General features: G+C 50.0%; 1 protein-coding gene across 10 annotated transcripts in view; it reads left to right on the top strand.

Moving 5' to 3' along the window:
- Window positions 1–24,092, top strand: part of CLEC16A (C-type lectin domain containing 16A) — a 236,597-nt gene that overhangs the window by 155,445 nt on the left and 57,060 nt on the right. For all 10 annotated transcript variants that reach the window (XM_086375775.1, XM_086375773.1, XM_086375778.1 and 7 more), the window contains 3 exons: window positions 16,185–16,336; window positions 19,051–19,255; window positions 21,097–21,261. In XM_086375775.1, coding sequence (XP_086231901.1) covers window positions 16,185–16,336; window positions 19,051–19,255; window positions 21,097–21,261 — 522 coding nt within the window. The remainder of the gene's footprint in view (window positions 1–16,184; window positions 16,337–19,050; window positions 19,256–21,096; window positions 21,262–24,092) is intronic.

The following is a 24,092-nucleotide window of genomic DNA, read 5'->3' as shown; positions in this document are numbered from 1 at the left end:
ATTTTACTGTTAATGTTTGAAGTATACTGAATTCCCACCAGCTAATTAAAAATCAGACTGCTATGCCGGTAAGCATTCACTCTGTGAACTAATTTCTGCCAAACGGCCGTAAATGTGTCCCCTGGTATGAAATTTAGACGTTCTTCCCCATCAGAAAAGAGGCGTGTGGTTTAGTCCCAACCTCTTTGTTGGAGGGAGAAAGAAACCAAGGCCCACTTGGAAAGGTCACGTGTCCTGACCGAGGCCACGCAAGCTTCGTAAGTGCCCAGCTGGGGTGCAGACCCAAGGCTCTTCTCACTCTCAGCTCTCTGCTCTCACCAAACCCTGAAGAATGCTAATTCTGTTACTCCTACATGCCAGGCACTATTCGAGCACTTGACAAATACCATCCATTCTCCATAGCTGCAATACTAGAGTACTGTCATCACCCCATTTGATGAATGAGGTGTCTGAGGTCCAGAGGGTGGGCAGCAGCATGCCAAGTTCCCACGCCAGGCAGTCTGGCCCCTTCCTCTTGAACTTCACCACGAGACTATGCTATCTCAAAGGACTAAGACCCAGAGAAGAGAAAGATGTAGAGAGAAAACCCCAGTGATGGGCCAGGGAATGCATGTGGATGCCCCTCCAGCCTTTCTAACCAAAATCAGGCAAAGAGCTTGATACCCCAAAGGACTGGTGACAAGCGGGAGGCTAGAGACAGGCCATGAAGGGTCAGATGTGAGAGCAAATCACAGGAACCTGGGAGCCCTCCACAGAGAGATGGTGGCTTGATTTGGCCTGAAGCACTGCTCACCACCTCCGCTTGGTCAATTTCTGGGCTTCTTTCAGAAGTTTTAACTTCATCTCCTGTAGGAAGCCTTCTATGCCCCTGAGCTGTGCTGGTGGGCTTCTTCTGGCCTTCTGCAGCCCCTCGTCTTTCCCTGCTGTGGCCCTCGTCACTGTAATGTAATGATCACTTGTCCGGTCTCCCCCACGGAACCCAGGAGCCCCCGAGGGCTAAGGCTTGCCCGTCTCTGTGGCCGCCTTTGCCAAGGACAGGGTCCAGCTTGGAGGCAAGAGCTTTAGAAATGTTGGAATGAAAAGTCTGAGACAGTGAAGGGGAAAGAGGATAGAAATGATTCTATCTGCAAGGCCATTTCTTTGTACCAGTGACCCCTCTTGAGAGGAGGGTCCTGGTTGGATATTAGCAAGGTAGAATATTCCCTACCCAAGAAGGGCCTTGAAGGTCAAGCTCAGAGCCGTTGACCAGAAGTCCAGCTGGCATCTGTGGGTGCCCAGATCCCCCACAGATGCCCGTGTGACGCCCACCTATGCCTTCTCCAGGGGTGCTAACAGGATCAGCCTCGGCACTTTTTAACACCTGGGGGAACACTCCAGGTGAAGTCCTCTGCCAGGAGCACTGCCCTCCCCTCACCCAAGGAGGGAGGGTCCCCCAGGCCAGGATCTGCTCTCTGCAATACCCCCGTGACTTTTCTGAGGAACTGTCATAAAGAGGAAATCTGAAGGAAAGAGAAGATTTGGCCCTATCTTCAGGAACCTTCTATCCAGAGGGAGAAAGGAGATGTGCCCACATGACTCATGCACAGAAATATCACAGGCCTTTTTCTGTGCTTCCTCTGCTCCTCCCAGCATCCCTATGAAGTAAGCGGTATGTTCATTTTCCAGATAAAACCAAGGCTCAGAAAGGTCACCCAGAGCAGGGCCCTCCTGCATCCCTGTCACCAAGTGCCTGACACCCACTTGGTGGAAGAATAAAAAGACGAAGGGAAAGGCAGAGCCTTGATTCCAGCCCAGGGCAGCCTGACCATATCCTGGGGAGAGGGCCCAGAGCAGAGAAATCTCGGGGGGCAGGGGGCACCAGGGCTCCTGAAGCCCCGGGTACCCTCCTTCATTGGCTGCAGGCCTTCTGAGTTGGCAGGAAGGAGAAAGCCCTGCCAGCACTCGATTTTGTTTGTCAGGCCGGTACTTGGGGTGCCTGGGGAAGAGCTTAGGTATTCAAATCTTTTCTTGGAAATCTCAAGTATTCCATTCAGCCGCCTCAGAGTTAGGTAACTTTATTTACTCATGCTAAACAGGGCCATCTTCTGAGAGGAAATTATGCAATGTCCTATGCAAATGTGGCATTCTGGAGAGAGAGTGTCAAGATAAGCATGGTCGCCGGTGATGCGCTGTAAAGATCAGATCGCCCGGCCTCTGGTGGCAGGCTGCGTGTCACTTGATAAGGGGATATGCCATGCTGTACTTGGAATCGCCACTCACTTGGATTCTGTTTCTGGTAATTACGTTTCCACCAAGTCATCTATCTGTGAACTTTGTTGAATTGCAAAGAAGGAACAAGGAATAAAGCATTTGCAAGTTGCACATCCTCACGTCGGCTAGAGCAGTCAGAAAAGGAGATGCCCCACGTGTGTCTGGACATGTGGGAACAAGAAGTCAAATCCTTGCCTTGCCCTTTGTTCTCCCAAGGAGGGAGTCTCTTGAAATTTCCCGAGGGGGAAAGGTGAAGACAGGGGATGAGTTTTCTTGACCACTTTGTGAAAATCAGTCACATTAGTTTGTTCAACAGGACATGTGCATACCAAGCCAGAGAGAGGAAGTAACCGTGGAGAACCCATCCTCTAGAAGCAGGTGGAATTGAGCCCGAGCCCAGCGCCATCCCCAGCCTGTGGCCCTGGCCTCCCCAGGCCTTCAGCTCCTTGTCTGAAAATAGCAGTGTGCCCTTCTCCTAGGTCACTTAACAGTCACCCAGGCACCAGTCCATCACTGCTTGAATAGTTGCTGAATTAACAAATGACAGGCGTATCCACCCATATCAACAGAGTGTGATGTACTGTCCTCAGTGGACCTGAAATCCGCTGGGTGATGTTAAGATACTACAAGGATAAGAAATGCTACATGGGGCTTTCTTTCCTGGTGGCTCAGTGGTAAAGAATCCGCCTGCCAACGCAGGAGACATAGGTTCAACCCCTGATCTGGGAAGATCCCACATACCACGGAGCAACTAAGCCCATGCACCACAACTGTTGAGCCCTTGCTGTAGAGCCCGGGAGCCTCAACCAGAGAAGCCTATGCCCTGCAACTCGGGAGTAGCCTCCGCTTGCCGCCTCTAGAGAAAGCCTGTGCACAACAACAAAGACCCAGCAGAGCCAAAAATAAAGTGTTAGAAAGAAATGCTACAAAGAGCACTGCAGGTACCCCTCACGCCCAGACTCTTCCTATTATGTTCCTGCTCTTCAGGGACTTCCCTAGTGATCCGGTGGTTAAGACTTCATGCTGCCAGTGCTGGGGGCCCAGGTTCAGTCCCTGGTCAGGGAACAAGATCCTGAATGCCTCCCCTAAGACCTGATACAGCCAAATAAAAGAAGCAAACAAACTACTAAAAACATTCCTGCTATTCAAACTCAAGAACCAAATAGATTTTCACAGCTTAGGCTTAGGCTGTGTCACTCAGTCATGTCTGACTGTTTGTGACCCCATAGACTGTAGCCCACCAGGCTGCTCTGTCCATGGGATTTTCCTTGCAAGAATACTGGAGTGGGTTGCATTTTCCTCCTCCAGGGGATATTCCCAACCCAGGGGTTGAAGACGTGTCTCCTGAGTCTCCTACGTTGCAGGTGGATTCTTTGCTGTTGAGCCACTGGGGAAGCCCTTCAGAGCACAGTCAGGGCCCAGCCTGACTGTGTTATCCTCAACTGCCATGAGCTTGTATGCCTTTTACAACAACCCTAGGAGGTCATTTTTTCCTTCAACATTTCCTTTTGAAAAACTTCAAGCATGCAACCAAGGTGACAGAATTGTATAAGGAACAGCCTTCTCTCTATCCACCATCCACATCCCTAAGAATGTACCCGTAAACTGCCGTGTGTCCACTTACACATGGATTTTATCCAATGCATATAGTATGTATGTGTTCATTTTACAGATCTTTACATTAAGTGTGGGGACAAGTTTGTGTTGGGTTAGAGATCACAGTATGTGAAATCAAAGGAGCTAGGGTTTAAGTCCCGATCGTATCCAGAACACTCAGCTTCCTGCCCTTGAATGTCATTTATCACTTTGTTTCAGAGGCAGAAAGAGCAGTAAAAAGTGGATTTCCAACTGCACAAGAGGTCAGCACCCCGACCCCCTTATTGTTCGAGGATCAACGGTACTTCTTTTATCACATCTATTCTATCCAGCTATCAGCCCCAATTATCTTTCCTTTTCTTTCTTCAAAGTCAACTGCTGACAGCAGAACACTTATTCCTAGAAACATCCACATGCATATCATAAAGTAGAGCAATTGTTCAGTCACCGAGTCGTTTCTGACTCTTTGAGACCCCATGGACTGCAGCACGCCAGGCTTTCCTGTCTTTCGCCATCTCCCGGGATTTGCCCAGGTTTATGTCCATTGACTTGGTGATGCTGTCCAACCATCTCGTCCTCCGTCGCCCTCTTCTCCTTGGCAAACCACTCCAGTATTCTTGCCACGAGAACCCCATGAACTGTATAAAAAGGCTAAAAAAAAGCAGAGCAATACAGCTGTCTTATTACCCTGGCCTAGAGATGGGGCAACCACAGCGAAGTCACCAGCTGGGTCAACACAGCCAGAAAGTGGAGGGGCCGCATTTCAACCCCAGATGGCCTGGCTGGTGACTGTTCCCCGCAGTCACCCTTGCCTTTTGAGCTGTGGCTATGGGTGGGGAGCAGAACTGGGGGCCTTGGGAGTTTTCTCCACAGTGTCCAGACACCTGCCTCTTGGAACTCTAGGGGAGGAAGCCGAAGGTCGGGTCATCGGTGTGGGTTTGGGGGTAGCCCCGGTGACCATGGATGAAACGCTGGAGCCGAGCACTAGGTCTCAGTTTCCCTGGGTGTTTGGATTTCAGCATGTGTCCTAAGGCCTGCATCCCTAATTGCTACGCCCCCTTGCAAATTCAGATTTCCCTTGTGGTTCAGACAGTAAAGAATCGGCCCTCGATGCAGGAGACCTGGGTTCGATGCCTCTGTTGGGAAGATCCCCTGGAAGAGGAAATGGCAACCCATTCCAGTATTCTTGCCTGAAAAATTCCAAGGACAGAGGAGCCTGGGGGGCTACAGTCCACGGGGTCGCAAAGAATCGGGCACAACTGAGCGACTAACACCTTGCCTAAAATACTCCTAATTCCTTGCAAATTCAAGGAATCCCAGTAACCCTTCCCCTTCATTCTTGGAGGGACCAGAGTCGCATGCCGAGCAGTAGAAACTGCCAAGACGTGCTCCCCATCCAGGAAATATCGCGCTTTACAGCTGCCGCATGCCGTGCTGGGAAGGAGGGCTTTAGGGAGCTTCAAAGACGATAAAGTAATTGATTGTTACTTGCAGCAAACAACCCATAAGCTGTTGCTGGGTTGATGGAGGAATGGTTACTTAATTTTCTTCAAAGGATTGATTTGACTGTCAGGAGAAGCAGCCAACCTAATTGAGCGTGCTGGTCGACACCCTCAGTGGCAACCGCCACATCTCTTTCTTGTTTTGACTTTGGAATGCCGTGGGCGGTGTGTGGAGTCTCCCCTCGGTGTTCACCAGGCTCGAGAAGGTGCGGGGGTCAGCCGGATAGGACCGTTCTCCTTTGATGGGTCTGTTGAGTCACCAGTCCCTGTGGCCCCAGCTCTGCTGGGTTCTTTTCGAATCAGCACAGGACTTCCTTTCCTTGGCACTCAGAGTAGCTCCCATGGAAATGCGTGTGTGTGTGTGTGTCTCTGATGCCCCAGGACGGCAAAGCTTTTCAGTTTTGTAGTGGACGTTGATGGAGTGGTGACATTTGGGAGATGGATTGCACTTTCCCAGCGGGCTTCTTCTGATTGATGGCCTTGTACCGCCTGTGCTGGCCTCTCCCCCCAACAATACCCCCGCAGAGAGCCAACTGGAGCCCAGTGATTCATCACTTGCTTCCCAGCCCTGTATTACTGGTCAGTTAAGGCCTCTGCCCTCGGCTCCATCCCGTCATCAGAGAGCCACGCCAGACTGGTTTTCCCTGGGGTCGCTGTCAAAGCTGTCTTCAGTGCCGCCGGGTATCTTCTTGGTCTCGCAAGGCTGCCATCTGCCCACTTGGCTGAAGCCTTCATGAGGGCAGGGGCTTGGCCCGTCCCACTCCTATAGTATCGCTCTGCACTGGGCCGGAGCCCTGGGGTGGCAGATACCCAGTGGGCCTGAAAAAGGTCCCAGGTCGCTGCTGGAAGAGGCCACCAAGTGCCAGTGAAGGGGGCCTTGCCAAGGAGCACACGGCAGGTTTTTCAACTTGACCATGGGCTCAAACCCCTGGGATCTGCCTGCTGAGAGCTCGGGTCCTCTGACTGTCCTCCTGCAGGACCTAGCCAGCATCTTCCACCCTTGAGAGCTAGCCCGGATCAGGAGTGCCCCCCTCTTCTGAAGAAACAGGGGTCACTCCTCTCTGCAGCCTCATCCTAAAGACTAGAACCCCAGGTCCCAGTCAGCTTGTTCAGGATGCTGTGGAGGCCACACGTTCACTCTGGCTTCACAGCTCATCAGTCAGTCATGTGTCCTCAAGGATGTTACTTGACACCCTGCAGCTGTGTGTCCTTGGGGATCAGTGAACCGCTCTTCCCCGTAGGATCCCAGGAACTTGTCAAGTGGGGAGCTTAGTGCCTGGCCCAGAGAAGCACTGGTCAGCAGCCGGGAAGGGGGACCTCTGTCCAAAGACACGGCCCTGACAGTCTTTCAGCTCGTGGTTCTAGAGGACCACGGCCCCAAATGGCTGTGCGTCCCCACTGGATGCTTCGGCGAACTCCCCAGGGAAGCCAGCCATCCCATCGTCTTGGCTCCCTCTGCGAGGGCCCTTGGGCCCCTGCAGCTGCTTCGTTACTCATCTCTGGAATGCCTGCGTGTCTGGAAGAGAAACACAGTGGGCTCTGGCATCCATTGAGAGGCCAGGACCACACATTCCTTGTAAAAGAACTCTGATGCTTTTTGGCTCAGAAAGGAAATCCTAGTCTCCTATCAGCGGCAAATGCTCCCCTGTGGGCATGTTATCTTGGAATCCCGGGGTGAGCTTGCAGTCCTCAAGGAATCTGTACCTTGTTCTCAATCCTTCCTGACCTCTGACTCACAGCAGGTGTCTGAAAGACTAGATAGTGTTTACAGAGTCAGTAATCTAAACTCCAGCTGTGGTGGTGCTCCCAGAATTGGCCCTAAAGCCCAGGGTATTGGATTTCAAAGCGCTGGAATTCAGGCTGGCCTGGAAATCCCACCGTGAGGATAAAGACCTCAATTCTAAATGTATTCGGAGCCACCAAGCCAAGAATTAAATTACGGTATTGGCATCCGTATGTTTTCATGAAGGGATCATTTAAATACAGCAAGAGTCAGTCAGCCCTGTTTATTGCTCGGTAATGAGCTATAGCTTGTCAGAGGGAGCCCTGGAGGAAGGCTTCAGTCCAGGGGCTGAAAGGACAGCCCTCAGTACGGGAGGACCAGAAGATGCTAGCATCTTTCTGTCCAGGGGACAAGCACTTCTTCAGTGCCAGCCACTTCCCAGCCCCTCTCCTGGAGATTCAGCAGGGAATGGGACAGGTCAGGCCCTGCCTTCCTGGGGCTTCCGTCCAGACTAGGGAGCAGGCCTCAGGACCCCTGGGGGCTGGCAGGCCTTGGGGTGCAGCAGTGAGCTAAAGTGGGTAGATGTGCTACAGAGTAACTGAGTGTGTGGGCCCATCACCCCACAAGAGTTCTGAGAAGCATCCAACATCCATGATTCATTTTCTCCCTCTGAAGAGCATGGCTTACTTAGTCTAGAGCCTGCCTCCAGCAAGAATCACTCTACCTCAGGCAAGGGGGTTCTGACTGGTGAGTCAGGGCTCCAGAAAGTCAGGGTGCTTCCAGGCAACAGCCACTGCTGACAGAGACCACCTGGGCCTGGCCCCAGGCCTCTCTCAGATCCCCCGGTGGTCCTGCCGGGCTTATAAGTAACCTGAGATGCAGAGAGGGAGGTGGCTTGTCCAGGATCATACAGTTTTTAGTGGCAGAGCTGGGATTAAAACCCAGGTCGCTGTGGCTCCTCAACCCAAGCTGTTTTCACCCAGATGAGTTGCCCTCCTTCTGCACTTCCTGGCAAGGTGGCTCTTTAATGACTTGCCCTCTCCTCCTCTTCTTTCTCAGCATCTTAAAATTCTGTTGAAAAATGTTTGCATTCCTTTCCTCTTTATTCCACTAAACACTGCAGGACCTTCTGTGCCTCCCGGATCATCAGCCCCAGGCTGTTTGTCCAGGCTGGCCTTCCATGATGCGGTGTGCAGCCCCTTGGTGGTGCTGGAAGAATGTTAGACTTTTAAATGTGCCTGGATGCAGCACTGAATTACAATAAATCACAGTTGCAATTCTCTAGTGCTGAGTAACAAACCACCCTAAAATATAGTGGCTTTTTAAACAGCTACAACTGTTGTTTTTTTTTTTTTTTTAATCATTCATTTTGCTCACAGATCTATAATTTGCCCAGAGCTCAGGGGGAAGAGCTCGTCTCCGCTCCTCATGGCACCCTCTGGAGACTAGAGGGTGAGCTGGGGGCTGGGGGCCCAGGGCCTTGGCTTTTCTCAGTCGTGTCTCCATGACAGCTTGGGCTTCCTCACAGCATGGTGGATGCATTCCAAGAGTGTTTTTGTGACCTGGCCTCAGAAATCATACGGGATCACCTCCACTGTACTCTGTTGGTCTAGATCATCACAAAGGGCCGCCCACCCCCACCCCTGCCCTCGCTGCCCAGGTTCAAGGGGAAGGGACATAGACACCACCACCTGATGGGAGGAGGGTCAAGGTCATGCTGGAAGATGAGCATGTGGGGTGGGGGGGTTGTTTTATTTTTTGGTCTCCAATTGTGGTGTGCGAGTTTTCTCTAGGTGTGGCAAACGGGCTTAGTTGCCGCATGGCACATGGGATCTTAGTTCCCCGACCAGGGATTGAACCCTCGTCTCCTGCATTGGACCACTGGGCCGCCAGGGAAGTCCCTCAGGCAAGTATTGCCGTGGCCATCTCTGGAAAGTGTAGTCCACACGAAAATACATTTCGGTACCCCTAGAATCCTTTCTGTCACATCAAGGAGAAGGTCTGAGATTGGTACTAGTTTGTCTTAGAACTTCTCTAACTGCTGATAACCCTTTCTATCAAAAGAGCAGGCTTTTGGCTATAGTTTAATTTTAAAAGCTCTTTTATATCTATTTCCACAGTCACCTTATATGTTGTAATTCTGGTTTTCCATTCATGGTCATGCCACAATGTTTCCTTTTAAAATATGTTTATTTGAGGAAAGCATGAGTGCTTTCAAGAGAAAAATTCAGCATAAGTTCTATTTTGCTGCTGTAGGCTTACTCTCACGTATGTACGAGTAAGGCTGTTTCTTTTGTGTGTTGTAGCAAAAACTAATACAGAACCTGAATGGCCATCAACTGGGAACTGTTAAATCATTTAGAGTCACATCTACTGTGGGAGGGGGCTTCCCTGGTGGCTCTGTGGTAAAGAATCCGCTTGCCAAGGCAAGAGATGTGGGTTTGATCCCTGGGTCAGGAAAATCCCCTGGAGGAGGAAATGGCAACCCACTCCCATATTCTTGCCTGGGAGATCCAATGGACAGAGGAGCCTGGTGGGCTACAGTCCATGGGGTCACAAAGAGTCGGACATGACTCAGCGTGCACTACAGTGGGAGAGAGTGCAGCTATGAAAAACAGTGAGGAGCACCTCTGGGGGTCGGGGGTGATGTATCACCAAGATCCGGGCTTCCGTGGCAGAAGCGCAAGGGCTTGTGTAGCGTCTGCGAAGGCCTAGGCAGCGGGGGAGGGCTGTAGCTGCGTGTGCTCTTGGAAATGCATGGTGGTGCTTTAGTCGCTAGCTCGTGTCCAGCTCTTTGTGACCCCATGCACTGTAGCCCGCCAGGCTCCTCTGTCCACAAGATTCTCCAGGCAAAACTACTGGAGTGGGTTGCCATTTCCTTCTCCAGAGGATCTTCCCGACCCAGGGCTCGAACCTGGGTCTCCTGCATTGCAGGCAGGTTCTTTACCGACTGAGCTACCAGGGAAGCCCTGGAAATTCATAGTGGTCGGGTAACAAGAAATCAAGTGGTTGTCTCTGGGGAAGAGGACTGGCGAGATTTACTATCAACTCTAAAAAATTCCACACCTTTTAAAATGGGAACATGCAAATGTGTTATCTATTCAAAGAGATTGATAAGGTTAATTTTTTTTAAACAGTAGCGGTTTATATGTTTATTATTTTCAAATTTTTATTTTCTTTATATTTTGGTCGCACTGTGAGGCATTCGAGCTCTTAGTTCCCCAACCAGGGATCAAACCTGTGCCTCCGTGTTTAAGCATGGAGTCTTAACCACTGGACTGCCATGGACGTCCCGCTTAATGTTTTCAAATAAAATGGCAAATCTTCCCCTCCCCACTCTCACAGAAATCAATGAACCAAAAGGCGGGGTCTCAGGGTGGGAGGAACTTGTCACTTCTCCCTGGAGGGAGGTTCCTTCTTGGCCCTGGGGTGCGATGGAGACAACTCTCATCCCACCCGCTCTTCCCTCAGGGCTCTGTCCCTCCCCAGATGGAGACTTGGCTTGCATGATGGTTTGTGGTCGAGAGCCCTAGCCTCCCTGCCGGCCCCCGAAGCCCTTGAGGCAGCGCCAAGCCTCATTCTTCACGGTCTGGTTCCCTAATGCAGGATCTAACACCCACATGTTTGTTGAACTGGACACCAGAGCTTCTTCAGCTCACACGTCTGGCCAGTTTGGTGCACAGGTGTGCACCAAGAGGCACTGTGGGTGTCTTGCCGTCACCCAGAGCCCAGTCACCATCACCACACTTTGGGATCGGGGGGTGGGGGGTGGCAGGGAGGCAGCGTGCCAACGGCCAACAGCTGGGCTTGGGGCTGCTGCCCAAGCCTGCTGGGCCCCAGGAGGACCTGAGGCCCTCTCTGTAGGAGTGTGGAAAGAGTCACTTTTCCCCTCACTTAAGCACACAAACAACATGATGTTGTTGTTATTTAGTTGCTAAGTCGTGCCTGACTCTTTTCTGACCCAATGGACTGCAGCCCTCCAGGCTTCTCTGTCCATGGGATTTCCCAAGCAGAAATACTGAGTGGGTTGCTATTTCCGTCTCCAGGGAATCTTCCCGACCCGGGGATTGAACCCACATCTCCTGCCTTGGCAGGCAGATTTTTTTTTTTTTTTTTTACCACTGAGCCAGCAGGGAAGCCCACACAAACAACTTACCTCTTTGAAAAAATCAAAGCACTCCATATAAACTAAAACAGCCTTGACTCTTACCCTTAGTCCCACCACCTTCCCTCCAAAGAGGTAATCACTCTGCACCCTGCCAGGCATTTTCTTAAATTTTTCTTTTACATACACATGCTTGAGTTCATAGAAAATATACAGGATCGTCTTGTGTGGTTTGACTTTACACAAATTGTGTCACACAGCCTGTGTCATGCTGCAACTTTTTCCACTCAGTTTTTGAGACTGAACCTTGTTGAAACATCCAGAGATCTCATTCATTCCTTGCCCTTGCCATATATTTTTTTTTTAAATAAACTTTCCTTTCTCACTGGACATCTAGGTCATTACAGACCCAAATCTCATTGTCAACATGCTTATTCCTGTCTCTCAGCCCACGTGGGTGTTTTCCTGGGAATGTACCCATTGCCGGGTCATAGAGTATGAAACTTTCAGCTTTAATAAATAATGCTGATTTGCCCTTCCAAATGGCTATGTTAATTTATTCTACTGGCAGTGTTTGAGAAAATCAGTTTTTCTACAGCCTCACTAATACCTGATGTTATCTTAACACTTTTATTCTTGTCAGTAGATGGGATCCTGTTTTCATTTGTTTCCTGGTTTAGCAGGAAGGCTAGCACGTGTGTGTGTGTGTGTGTGTGTGTGTGTGTGTGTATTCACTCTCTTGTCCGTGAATGGCCTGTGGAGTTCTTCGTATTTTCGGCTTTATTCGTCTTTTGCCTCTTAAAGAGATATGTTGAAAATATTTCCCCCAGTCTGGTTATAAAGTTGTTCGTTATCCGTGAGCTAAATTTTAATTCTGAGGTAGTCAGTTTATCAGTCTTAATCTTATTTATTTGTATGTATTGATTCTTCATTTTTAGAGAAATCCTTTCCTGCTCCTAAGGTCACATGGATAGTGTGTTTTCCAATAAATGTCTGTAGATTTAAAGAAATAGAGTCCTTGGCTCTACCCCTTTGGAATGAAGTTGGTGGGAGGGTGCTGGAGACCAGATGGGCTGAGAGATGTAAAGAACCTGCCTGCCAATGCAAGAGACACAGGTTCAATCCCTGGGTCGGGAAGATCCCCTGGAGAAGGAAATCCGATGAACAGAGGAGCCTGGTGGGCTACAGTCCATTGGGGTCACAAAGAGTCAGACGTGACTGAGCACACGTGCACGCACGCTATGTAGGGATGGCCCGTCACCTGCACTGGCGTCCCCTGACGGCAAGCCAGCCCCGAGAGGCAGGCAGGGAGGTTCAGAAGGCCGCCACCGCCCCCCCGAAAGAGCTGCCTGCTGCTGTTGTCCTCCCCACAAGGGACCCCTCCTTCCCGGCACCTCAGTACCTGGCACCTCTCCCCCCAGCTCAGTGTGAAATCCGCAGGGACCTGCTTGCAGGTAGCAGGCGAAAGACCTAGAGCGAGGGCAAGGTGGAGTTCCCTCCCGCAGCTCTCTTCGGAGTCCTTCTCCGACAGGCATGCCCACGGCCGGCATGTGGGGCAGCCCAGGGGAGAGGCAAGGTGCCCCAAGCGTCTCCTGAGACGCCGACCCGGAGGCCCACAAAGGTCACCCTGACCAGACTCCCTTGATCTGCCCCAAAGGATGCCTGGGTGCCCTTCTGCTCAGTCCTCGGAAGCTGCTTCATTTCTCCTTAACTGCCCCCACAGCTTCTGAAAAACCAGGGGCTCCCTCCCTCTGAGAACCCTCCTGTCTCACTGGTGACAGTTGCCTTTTAGTTTTCTTACGAAATCTCTCACGGGGCTTTGATGTCTCAACTGCATTTCTGAAAGTTGTTCCGCTTTGGGGTTTTGTCCTTCCTTTAGAGTTCTTTGTGGCAGAGGTGGTAGGTCTTTCCTTCCCCCCGAAGCCCCTAAAGGCCCTGGTCTTTATGAGGGGGTTGCCTGCTGACACAGCCCGCTGACACCAAGACCTTGGCTGTGCCTGCTTTCCGGGCTCACCCACAGATGAACCTCTTTTGTGAATGTGGGGAAGGGAAGAGCAGGTTGTCCTGTTTAGGGGGAAGCGGAGAGGAAAGAAAGAGAAAGGAAAAGAGAGAGAAAGCATCCTTTATGAGCTTAGTTTTCTCTTTTTAAAAAGTAAAAGATGCTAATTGGGGAACATGATGTAAATATTGAGTAAAGAAAGTAAACTCTACTTGTGTGTGTGTGTGTGTATGCGTGTGCACGCACGCTCAGTCGTGTCTAGTTCTTTGCCACCCCATGGACTGTAGCCCTCCAGGCTCCTCTGTCCATGGATTTTTTTTCAGGCAAGAGTGCTGAAGTAGGTTGACATTTCCTCCTCCAAGGGATCTTCCCAACCCAGGAATCAAACCCGGCTCTCTTGTGCCTCCTGCATTGGCAGGCGGGTTCTTTACCACTGCGCCACCTGGGAAGCCAGACTCCATGCACTGCAAAGAAAATGTTTGCAAGAAAGAGTGTGAGGACTTCCACCTCTGAGGATACAGAAGACTAGATGTCTTCTGCATGGAACTAGAAATTCTGGATAAAGTCATTTTTAGAACTCTTGTTAAATACTTGGCTAGACTCCTGCGAAAGGGAGGAAGCTCCTTGCCCTCGAGAATGAGAACATGCAAGCCAGAGAGTTGAGCCTGTCTGGTGCTAGTGTTGGCCGTGGGGTTTCTGGCCGTGCCAGGTGGTCACATGCTGGAGAGAAGAGACAGAATCACAAGGCCTGTCACAGCTGCTGGACCGGAAGACATCCCAGGAAGCCAGGATCTCAGACTGTGTGCTCAGAGCGTTAAGCGGAGGTAGTGTGGGAGGTGAGGGCAGGGAGGCGGAGGAGTGAGGGGAGAAGAGGGCAGAGGAGAAATGTGCCCGTCATTCCTTAGGTCTAAATGAAGAGCAGAAATGAGGGGAGGCAAAACCTTGGCAAATTCCTGTGTTTGGGGCCAGGATTGTTACTATCTGTGTTACTTTCCCCCCACCGCCCACCACCAATAAAGTGAAGCCAAGTATTAGGTTACAGAATGTATTGGGGTGCTGACAGTGTTCTACCGCTGGAGTGTCACAGGGCACAGCTCTAAATTTACCAAAACTCAAACTGTACACTTAAAACGGGTGAGTTTTATGGTATATAAATTATCCCTCCATAAAGCTGTTTAAGGAAAAAAAAAAATTCACCCACCATTCTTCTAATCAGACATGTCTTTTAACGTTTTAGTATATTTCTCCAAGCTTGTATTTCTTTGTAGGGATACTATCTTTTAACCTACCAAAATCACAGTTACAAAGTTTTTATCATCATGTTCATTTAAACATGTAATGTCTTTCCCAGTGCCGTTGCAATTATTGGTAAATAGGATTTTTTACTTGGGTCTTTAATGTATATTTCAAAAGTGTATATTGAATACCTTCTCATTTTAAAATAATTTCAAGCAAATCAGTGATACAGAGGGCAAAAATTAAAGTTCTCCTGTTGATACCACACACACACACACACACACACACACGCACACAACTACATATACACACACACACAGTCCCACCCACCCCCAATTCTCACTTCCCTCCTCCTAAGTAACCACAGTTCACACTTTGGTTAAACATAACTTTTAAATGGGTATGTAATTTTCCATATGATGGGAAAAAAATCATACTCACGTGGTTCCCCGCTTTGGGGGTATTTAGGTTGTTTCCTGGTTCAGCTATTTCTCTTAAAACATATTACAGAGGATTTCACTGGAGGGAACTCAAAGCAGACCAGAGATTTAATGGCCCTATGTTACTCTGGTGAGTTCCAAGCCATCAAGGACAGGCACTAAATTAGACATCAAATCTGGCAATAACTTCCAGCTAAGAGAAGGGACCAGGCATAAGCTGAGGAAACCCTGCTAAATGCTTTCCCTACCTGTTCTCATTTTAAGGTATCAAACATCTCCAGATCAGGGACATTATTCCTATTTTACAGATGAGAAACCGTGGTTTAGAGGGGCCAAGTGCCTTGCCTGAAATCACACACCGTCTCATGTAGAGCTAGGCTCTAAGTTGTCAGACACCAAGGTGAAGTCTTGATGATTCTGTAACCAAACGGGGGGCTCTTCCTTTCCTGTCTTCACTTAATCTGGGCAAACACAGTCAGAGGTGTAACCCGCCAACGCCTGCAGGGAAGCACTGAAATGTTACTGGGATTCTGGGTTTGTTGGGTGTTTTTTTGGCTACAGTTGCAGTGCCTAATTCACAGCCAGTATTGTATAGTAAGTCCCCCACACACGAACCTTCAAGTTGCCAACTTTGAGAGATGCAAACGTGAATTCATATGTCCCAGCGCGTCAGTTAGTTCACATCTCTGGCATACGCTGACACGCGAGTGCATCCTCTGCATGTGGCTGTGCTTTTGTGCACTTTAACGTACAGGACTGTATAGAGTGCAGTAGTAGAGTGTCTTTATTGAACCCAGCATGTTCAGAAGCCAGTGTAAAAGCAGCAGGGATGTATTTGATACGACTGTAATTTTTAAAGTTCTGTACTATAAGATTAAAAATGTCTTCTTAATTTTTGGTGTTTGTTTTTTGTGTATTATTTGTGTGAAAAGTATTAAAAACCTAGTCAAGTACAATACTATGTACCCAACCCTGTTAGTCGGGTACCTGGGCTAACTTCTTTAGACTTAGAAACGCGCTCTCAGACCGGAAGTCGTTCTTTGCGACTGTACTGAGCTTTATGTATTTTATTCGAGCTGGTCCTCACAAACAGTGCTTTGAGTGGGTTGGGCATGATCCCCATTTTTTGGATGAGGAGTCTGAAGCCCAGAGAGGTACAGAAGGTTGCCCAGCATGACTCAGAGGAGGGACTCGGAGCCCAGTGTGTGTGACTGCCAGGCTGGGGTCTGGCGCCGAGCTGTGCCGCCCGACAGAACACACACCAGCCCATATGTGTCGCTCAGACTGTGCAGCGGGCTGCACCTCACCCTGCTCTCTGTCCCCCTCCTCCCAGACAACAGCGACCTGATCGCGTGCACGGTGGTCGCCAAGGACGGCGGCATGCTCCAGCGGTTCCTGGCTGTCGATATTTACCAGATGAGCTTGGTGGAGCCCGACGTGTCCAGGCTGGGCTGGGGAGTGGTCAAGTTCGCCGGCCTTCTGCAGGTACGATGGCTGAGAAGCCTGGAAGCTCTTCTCCACTGGCTGTGCAAACACCCACCAAAGTGTCATCTTTACAGTCCAGTGCTAATGACATAAGGGCTGTGTGAACAGATTACCCCTGACAGCAGTTAGAACACCTCACAGATAAGGGCCAAGTTCTCTTTAACCAAAACTCACTTCTGACGCCCCTCCTCTGTTACCAGATACGGTGCTTTGCCAACTGCACGTGTGAATGGAACTGCGTGTACTGTCCTTCCCAGGTGACCCAGTGCTAAAGAATCTGCCTGCCAACGCAGGAGACGCAGGTTCGATCCCTGGGTCGGGAAGATCCCCTGGAGTAGGAAACGGCAACCCACTCCAGTATTCCTGCCTGGAGAATCCCATGGACAGAGGAGCCTGGCGGGCTGCAGTCCATAGGGTCACAAAAGAGTCGGACATGACTGACGCCACTTAGCGTGCACGTACTGTTTTTAAAAATTGTACACAGGTACTCAAAAGAGGGCATGTCTGTGTGCATTCTTTATTCTGTCACGTTGCGTGTATTCTACACTTTGTTTTTTTTCACTCAGTGAATGTTTTAGAGCCCTGACTGTTAGTCTGTGGAGACTTTCTGGTTTTCTTGTACCTGCTGCCTGCCCACATCCCAAGGCGGAGGTAGTCAGTGTCCTGTGGTTGTCCCCAGCTTTCTACCTTCACATATGGTGCTGCCGTGAACAAAACTGTCTGGACTTCCTTGTGCACTTGGGCCAGGGTTTCCCTCGGGCAGGTACCAAGAAGTTGGGCTGGGCTCATCTCCTCTCTAGAATGATTGTTGCCGCTGGTGATTTATGGAAGTTCCTGTGTCCTCCGTCTCTCCATCAAGCCTGGGCTTTTAAATTGCCAAACACCAAGCTGGAGCTTGGGTTTTCTTACTGTTTGTCTAATGATGGTGACTAATGCCAGCTGGTTGGTCAAAGGAAGCATAGAGCCAGGCGAGTTGAAAACAGCCTTCCATCCCGCGCCCCCACCAGACCCCCTGGGCCTTACTTGCCCTGCGCCGGGCCTGTTTCCTTGTTGGGCAGTCCTGGTTGCTGGCAAGGCCTTGCCGGGGCCAACGCACATCCGTCTCCAGTGTGACCCCCCTCCCCGAGATGACCACGCATGGGTTTGAAGATGCTGTTGCAACCATTTCCCAGCCTCCTCTTTTTCAAGATCTTTCCATTTAAAAAATGTCTTTTACAGAAGGGTGATGTGCACAGCAACCATCTGAAGAAGCTCGCATTTAAAAAAAGACTTCCACGTCGGAGACTGTCCATTAAGTGACTTAGTGCTGCTTCTTATTTGTCTAGGCTTATAATCAATTTCCTTTAGAATTTAGTGTCAGGAAAGTGTTTTTCTCCCTCAAAGGATTAATACGTGTCGTCCATCAGACAATGAAAGCCACATAAACCTTTTCTTTTGGTCTTCTTCCAGGAGCGCCTATTTGTCAGACTGTTACAACGCGCCAGCCTCTCTCTCCATTTTAAAAGCATAATATCTCATCTAATCCCCACTGCAACGTTCCGTGCCAGGTGGAATGCCTATGGACAGTCTCTGTCTTGTTTCATGAGCCTTTTCAACATTTCCGCCCCCTCCTCTAGCCTTTGACTTTCATGCTTGTCTCCTGTCCTCTGCTTTTTATCTCAAACCTCAGTGGGAAGCAGATTGTTTGCACAGAATCCATTCTGAGGCTTTGGATCGCATTTGTCCTAATACTTGGTCTACGTGAGTCCTTCTCTACCTTTCAAGGGCAACTTTCTTCAGATGTCTCTTTCTCAGAGTTAGCTTTTTTCTTTAGGGACCAGGAATTTGTCAGAGACATACAAATAGGAGCTAATGATGCCCTCTTCTTAAGAGAGAGGGCCTCCCTGGTAGCTCAGTTGGTAAAGAATCTGCCTTCAATGCAGGAGACCGCGGTTCAATTCCTGGGTCAGGAAGATCTGCTGGGGAAGGGATAGACTACCCACTCTGGTATTCTTGGGCTTCATTTGTGGCTCATGTGGTAAAGAATCCGCCTGCAATGAGGGAGACCTGAGTTCAATCCCTGGGTTGGGAAGATCCCCCGGAGAAGGGAAAGGCTACCCACTCTGGTATTCTGGCCTAAAGAATTCCATGGACTGTATAATCTGTGGGATCCCAAAGAGTTGGACGCAACTGAGCAACTTTCACTTTCTTAAGAGAAGCAGGAAAGGAATCGTTAGTAGGTGAAATCATGCCAGAAAGAACTAGGACCTTGGGTTTGTTATCTCTGGTTTCTCAGAAGCAAGAATTGTTAGGGTTTGGGACTTCCCGCTGGTCCAGTGGTTAAGAATCTGCCTTCCAATGCAAGGGGGTGCGGGTTCAATCCCTGGGCAAGCACTGTGATCCCACAGGCCGCTGGCATCCTGCACGTTCACCAGCTGACTCAAGTCTTTGTGGGGACAAAACCAGCTGCCGCAGCCAGCACCAGCCACTGAGCCAGCTGTGCTTCCCACCCTGTCGTCCCCCACCAGGGCCAGTCTGGTTTGTGCCCATCCTCAACACTCCTCGACACTTGGGGACTGATGGTCTCCTTCAGAACAAAAGCAAACTTCAGTCTGAAGGCCCTTGTTCTAGAGGAGATGTGGGTCCACAGCCTCCAAGCAGCGACCTTCCTAACGGAACGCCCTTCCTAACTGAACCTAACGGAAATCCTTTCTTTGGCCCCCTCCCCGCCCCAGGACATGCAGGTGACCGGCGTGGAGGACGACAGCCGCGCCCTGAATATCACCATCCACAAGCCGGCATCCAGCCCCCACTCCAAGCCCTTCCCCATCCTGCAAGCCACCTTCATCTTCTCGGACCACATCCGCTGCATCATTGCCAAGCAGCGCCTGGCCAAGGGCCGCATCCAGGCGAGACGCATGAAGATGCAGAGGATAGCGGGTGAGTGCGGCACCCCTCGCTGGGTGTCCTCTGAGCCATCAGCATGGGTCTCACATTGACCTCGAGCGCCCTGATGACTCCTCTAGGAGAGGACACCCGCGATGCAGGAATCAGTTGTGTTTTGGTGAGAGGGTGGAGAATCCTAAGCGTTTGGTTTCTAGAATGTCTGAGGCTGCTCAAAGAGGTGCGGCCATCCGTGTGGACAGTGGTGCTCCCCTCCAGCACACGGCGTCCTCTAACTTATATTTGCAGAGTGCCTTGATTCTCATTGCCTGGAAGATTCCATGGACTGAGGAGCCTAGTAGACTACAGTCCATGGGGTTGCAAAGAGTCGGACACGACTGAGCGACTTCACTTCACTTTGATTCTCGTCTACCACCTCTGACCCTTAAAACCACCCTGGAGATGAGTAGGGCCTGTTCACCCATTTTATAGATGAGTACACTGAGGCTTGGTGACTTGCCCAAAGCCACACAGGCAGCTGGTTGTCAGAACCCAAAGGCAGGACTTCCTGCGCTAAAGCCCGTCCCTTCCTCCTCTCCGTTCCCAGCTCTCACGAGAGGCAGCCCTGCCTGATGAGGGGGCCGGGACCCAGCACTGGATTCGAAAGCGTCATTTCACGTGGCGCAGGGATGCGGTGAATCAGTGAGGAGACCCTGCGCCATCCAGTGTCAGGAAGGCCCCAGCTTTCTTAGAAGGTGCTGATGTGAGAGCCTTCCCTTCATCAGGGCAGAAAGAACAGCATCCTCCTTGGGGAAAAGGCATTCTATCAACTCCTGAAATCACCACCAGCCTATCTCAAGAAATCAGGGCCTTCCACTGGGGGAGAAGGGGAGTGTTCTTGAGGGGTCTCCTGAAAATAAACACTTAGAGGGCGGGGTTTCTGGGCATGGTGGGTTCAGTTATTTCCGGCAAGTGCTCCGTTGATCGGCGCAGGCCTTCATCACACATAGTCTGCATCTTATTTCTCACTTAGCTGAAACTTGGCCTCCAAAATCATTACAGAAGCATTTTGTAATGTGCAAAGTAACTTAAATCATTCAGTCCTTTCTCTAAAGATTATTTCCAGAGTGTGTTGTTTTTTTTAATGTAAAGCAATCTCTCACAGTTGGCATGAAGGCTAAATATTTCATTTGAAAATGGAGAATTATGCTGTGAAGTGGCTGTTAGAACTAACGCCTTGGGTATTTCCTTCTTCTTTTTTTTTGGCCATGCCATGCGGCATCTGGGATCTTAGTTCCCCGATCAGGGATTGATCCTGTGATCCCCTGTTTTGGGAGTGTGGAGTCTTAATCACTGTACCGCCTGGGAAGTCCCACGCGTTGGGTATTTCTTAAATAAATTCTAAAGGGCCCCTCCAAATTTTGCTGTATTGTGAGATTTGTGTGTGGAAGGGAAGACAGTGACAGATACACGCACACAGTCATAAATACACAAGCACAGGTGCGTGTGTGTTCTCTCTCACACACACTTCCCTGCACGCATAGATTTGTGAATTTCGTGGCACAACTGGCCCCGTTTGGTTCGGGGTCTGAAACCGTACATAATGCTAAGCCTTGGTACGGTTTTTTGTGTATGGAAACCGAGAATCTGAGGTGAAGATAGGCCTGGCATTCCTCTCTGAACCCCGCACAAGGCGCCCCTTGTGTTTTGAGCCTCAGTCGAGACCCTCGGTGTCACGCTGGTCTCCCCAGCTCAAGGCTACCGGCTGCCTGCCTAGAAATGCCCCAGGGATGAGCCTGGCTGGGCCACAGCCACACCAACTACAGCCACCCAAAGTCTCATCACCTACACTCCCATCGTACGTGCTGAGCCTGAACCACGGGTTTGTTTGAACACAGCCCTCCTGGACCTTCCGATCCAGCCGACGACTGAGGTCCTGGGGTTTGGACTCGGCTCATCTTCCGCCCAGCACCTGCCCTTCCGCTTCTACGACCAGTGCCGCCGGGGCAGCAGCGACCCCACGGTGCAGCGCTCCGTGTTCGCCTCTGTGGACAGGGTGCCAGGTAAGCCCCCCGCCGTGCCACCTCCTGTCCCCTCCAGGGAGAGGGAGAGGGTCGATTCCAGGACCTTCTGTATCTTGAGCATTTGTAAGCATCCCTTCTCCTCTCAGAAACCCAGCTTCTTAGAATTACCAAAGTCCAGTGCAAGATCAAACACAAGCCCCAGAAAGAAATCTTGGCTTTCCCTTTGATGTTCCATCACCGGGGTTTGGTTTTCCAGAGATTTGTTTGAGGATGTAGAAGAGCTTCTCAGAATTAAGACTGAAACTTTCTTGGAAGTTTCTTGGAAATACTTAGAGTATTAGTAACGAGGTTGTGGAAGAGTCATTTCCTTTTCCATGTAGGATGACTAGAAAGAGTTGGTGTGTGTGGTTCCTATTTAAGCTCCTAAAGAAGTGAGAATTCAGAAGAAGGTCCCACTGCCCACAGGGTGGCTGCCACTGTCTTTTTTCTGGGAGCTTCTCTTCCCACTTTCACCAAAGCACAGCTGTAACTCTCCTCCCCGCCTATCTCAAAGAGAAGCATGAATAGAAAATTCAGAGTCTCCCAGTGGAGCCGAAAGTACCACTTCTCCACAAGGCCCAGTGCGCACCCTCTTCCTGTTCTGATATGTCTGCACCCTGACCTCTCACAAAAGAACCTTGCCTTTGTTCAGAGAACTTCAGAAAACTGGCCAAGCTGTTCCCTGCAACTTCACCCCTCCACGCTCAGGGCTTCAAACCTCAACTGCAAATGTTGCAAAATGTTTTCAAAAGCAGTTACCCAGTTAAGAATCGAATGCAGTGGATAGAACCTGACCCAAACCAGGGTCCCTGTTTCCCTTCACCTCCCATTTCGTTCTTCGATTTGATTTATTCATTTTAGAAATATAGTATATGCTATACATGCTAAGTCATTTCAGTCGTGTCCAACTCTTTGCGATCTTATGGACTGTGGCCTGCCAGGCTCCTTTGTCCATGGGATTCATATAGTATATGCTATAAGCATATGACTTCTTAAAACCCAAACAGGACATGATAAGATGAAAATAAGACTGCTTAGCCCCAGAAGTGACCATGGTTAACAGTTTCTTGCATGTCCTTCCAGACATGTTTTGCTTGTCTGTTTTTACACCCCAGGGTTATACTGTATTTGTGATTCTGCATCTCACTGAGTTTGATTATTGACAAGTCAGCATTACGTGGAAGCATGTGTAAACCGACTTCACGCTCATTCACTGTGGTAGAGTACTTTTTCGTATGGATGGACCAAAATAACCTTCTGTAACATTTCATACTGATGGGCATTGGACGCTGGTCGCTGACACTGGACAGTGATGCTGGTCATTTCCAGTGTCTGGCCCGTCCATCACAGTGACTCTCCTTGGGGTATCCTTGTTGTAAGTGTGCAAATGTCACGTATCGGTGGGATAAATGCTGAGTCAAAGGGGAGGTTTTTGATCTTAATATATATAGCCCCAGAAAAAAGTGTGCCAGGTCACGCTGCCACCCACAGCCTGCGATTGCTTCCATTCTTAATCTGGTCTTAGGTTTCGAGACTGACTGCAGTCCTGCATCTGTTTCAGCCGTGAAATGTGAGACAGTTCTGCCTGCTGAGGGGTCTGAAGGGTTCTTTGTTAAAAATTCTCCAGATTGGGACTTCCCTGGTAGTCCATTGGTTGAGAGTCTGCCTTCTAATGCAGGGGACTCGGGTTCAATCCCTGGTCGGGGAACTAGGATCCCACATGCCACAGAGTAACTAAGCCTGTGAGCCATAACTACTGAGCCTGTGTACCACAAAAGAGAGTCCATGAGCCGCATCAGAGAAAGGTCCCGCATAATGCAGTGACGATCCCGCGTGCCGCAACCAAATAAATAAACATTTTAAAACAATTCTCCAGATTGCTTCATGCTCTGTAGAGATGGTTGCTAAGCAGACATGAATGATGACCATAAGTCTAGGTTAACTAAATACAGACAAGCCTGGTAAGAAATCATTTCTTTCTTCCTTTCCTTTTTTTTTTCCCCACACAGTTAGAATTCTTTTTTTTTTTTGGCTGCACAGGATGTGGGATCTTAGTTCCCCGACCAGGGATGGAACCTGTACCCCTTGCATTGGAAGGGCAGAGTCTAACCATTGGACTGCCAGGGAAATCCCACACACAGTTGTGATTTTATTATAACATGTCTATAAGTACACTTTGTAATTTTTTTTAATTGAATTGTAATTGACGTACAAGATTCTGTGAATTAAGAAATCATTTCTTTAGGGTCATCAGGGCTTCTTTGAGCTCAGGAAGTAATGGATTAAGGAGGAAAGCTTGGTCCTCATTTCACTGCCTCGTCTTTGGAACAAGGCGAGCGTAAAGTAGTCAACAGAGCCAAATGTCAAGTTCTTGGGCATCTGCATGATTCCCCCATGTTTGCAGATGGCTGTGCGATCACTTCTCCCATCCCACCTGACCTCCAGAGAGGGGCCAGGTTGTCCAGTGCCGGGGGCATCGCTGGCCTGGGCCTGCCTTGCAGAGGGCTTGGCACAGCTGGGATGCCCAGTGTCCTCTTGCTGGTCCCAGGGTCAGGGTACCAGGTGGGACTGTGGCAGGTCACAGGAAGCTCCTGAAAGTGACCACTCACTCCTTAGCAGTGTCTCCCCACAACAGCCCCTGGCAGGGCTGGTGGTAGGGAACATTCTCAGAGATGTGGCCGCAAGACGCCTGCTCCCGGGCCTTTGAGAGAGGCCTCGCTGCCTGCCTGTCCTTGCCTGGGCCAGAGATGTGACCTAAAGAGCCAGTGGAAAGTGGTGAGGCTTTGCATGACTCAGAGAGAGTCAGCGTTCTCTCATAGAGGGGACCCCGC

This window comes from Bos grunniens, chromosome 25, assembly GCF_055505025.1.
Source record: "Bos grunniens cultivar Pamir isolate PY7600 chromosome 25, Bosgru_T2T1.0, whole genome shotgun sequence".
In the NCBI taxonomy this organism is placed as follows: domain Eukaryota; kingdom Metazoa; phylum Chordata; class Mammalia; order Artiodactyla; family Bovidae; genus Bos; species Bos grunniens.
The sequence above is the reverse complement of the archived record's forward strand: the minus strand, read 5'-3'. Positions and strand labels throughout refer to the sequence as shown.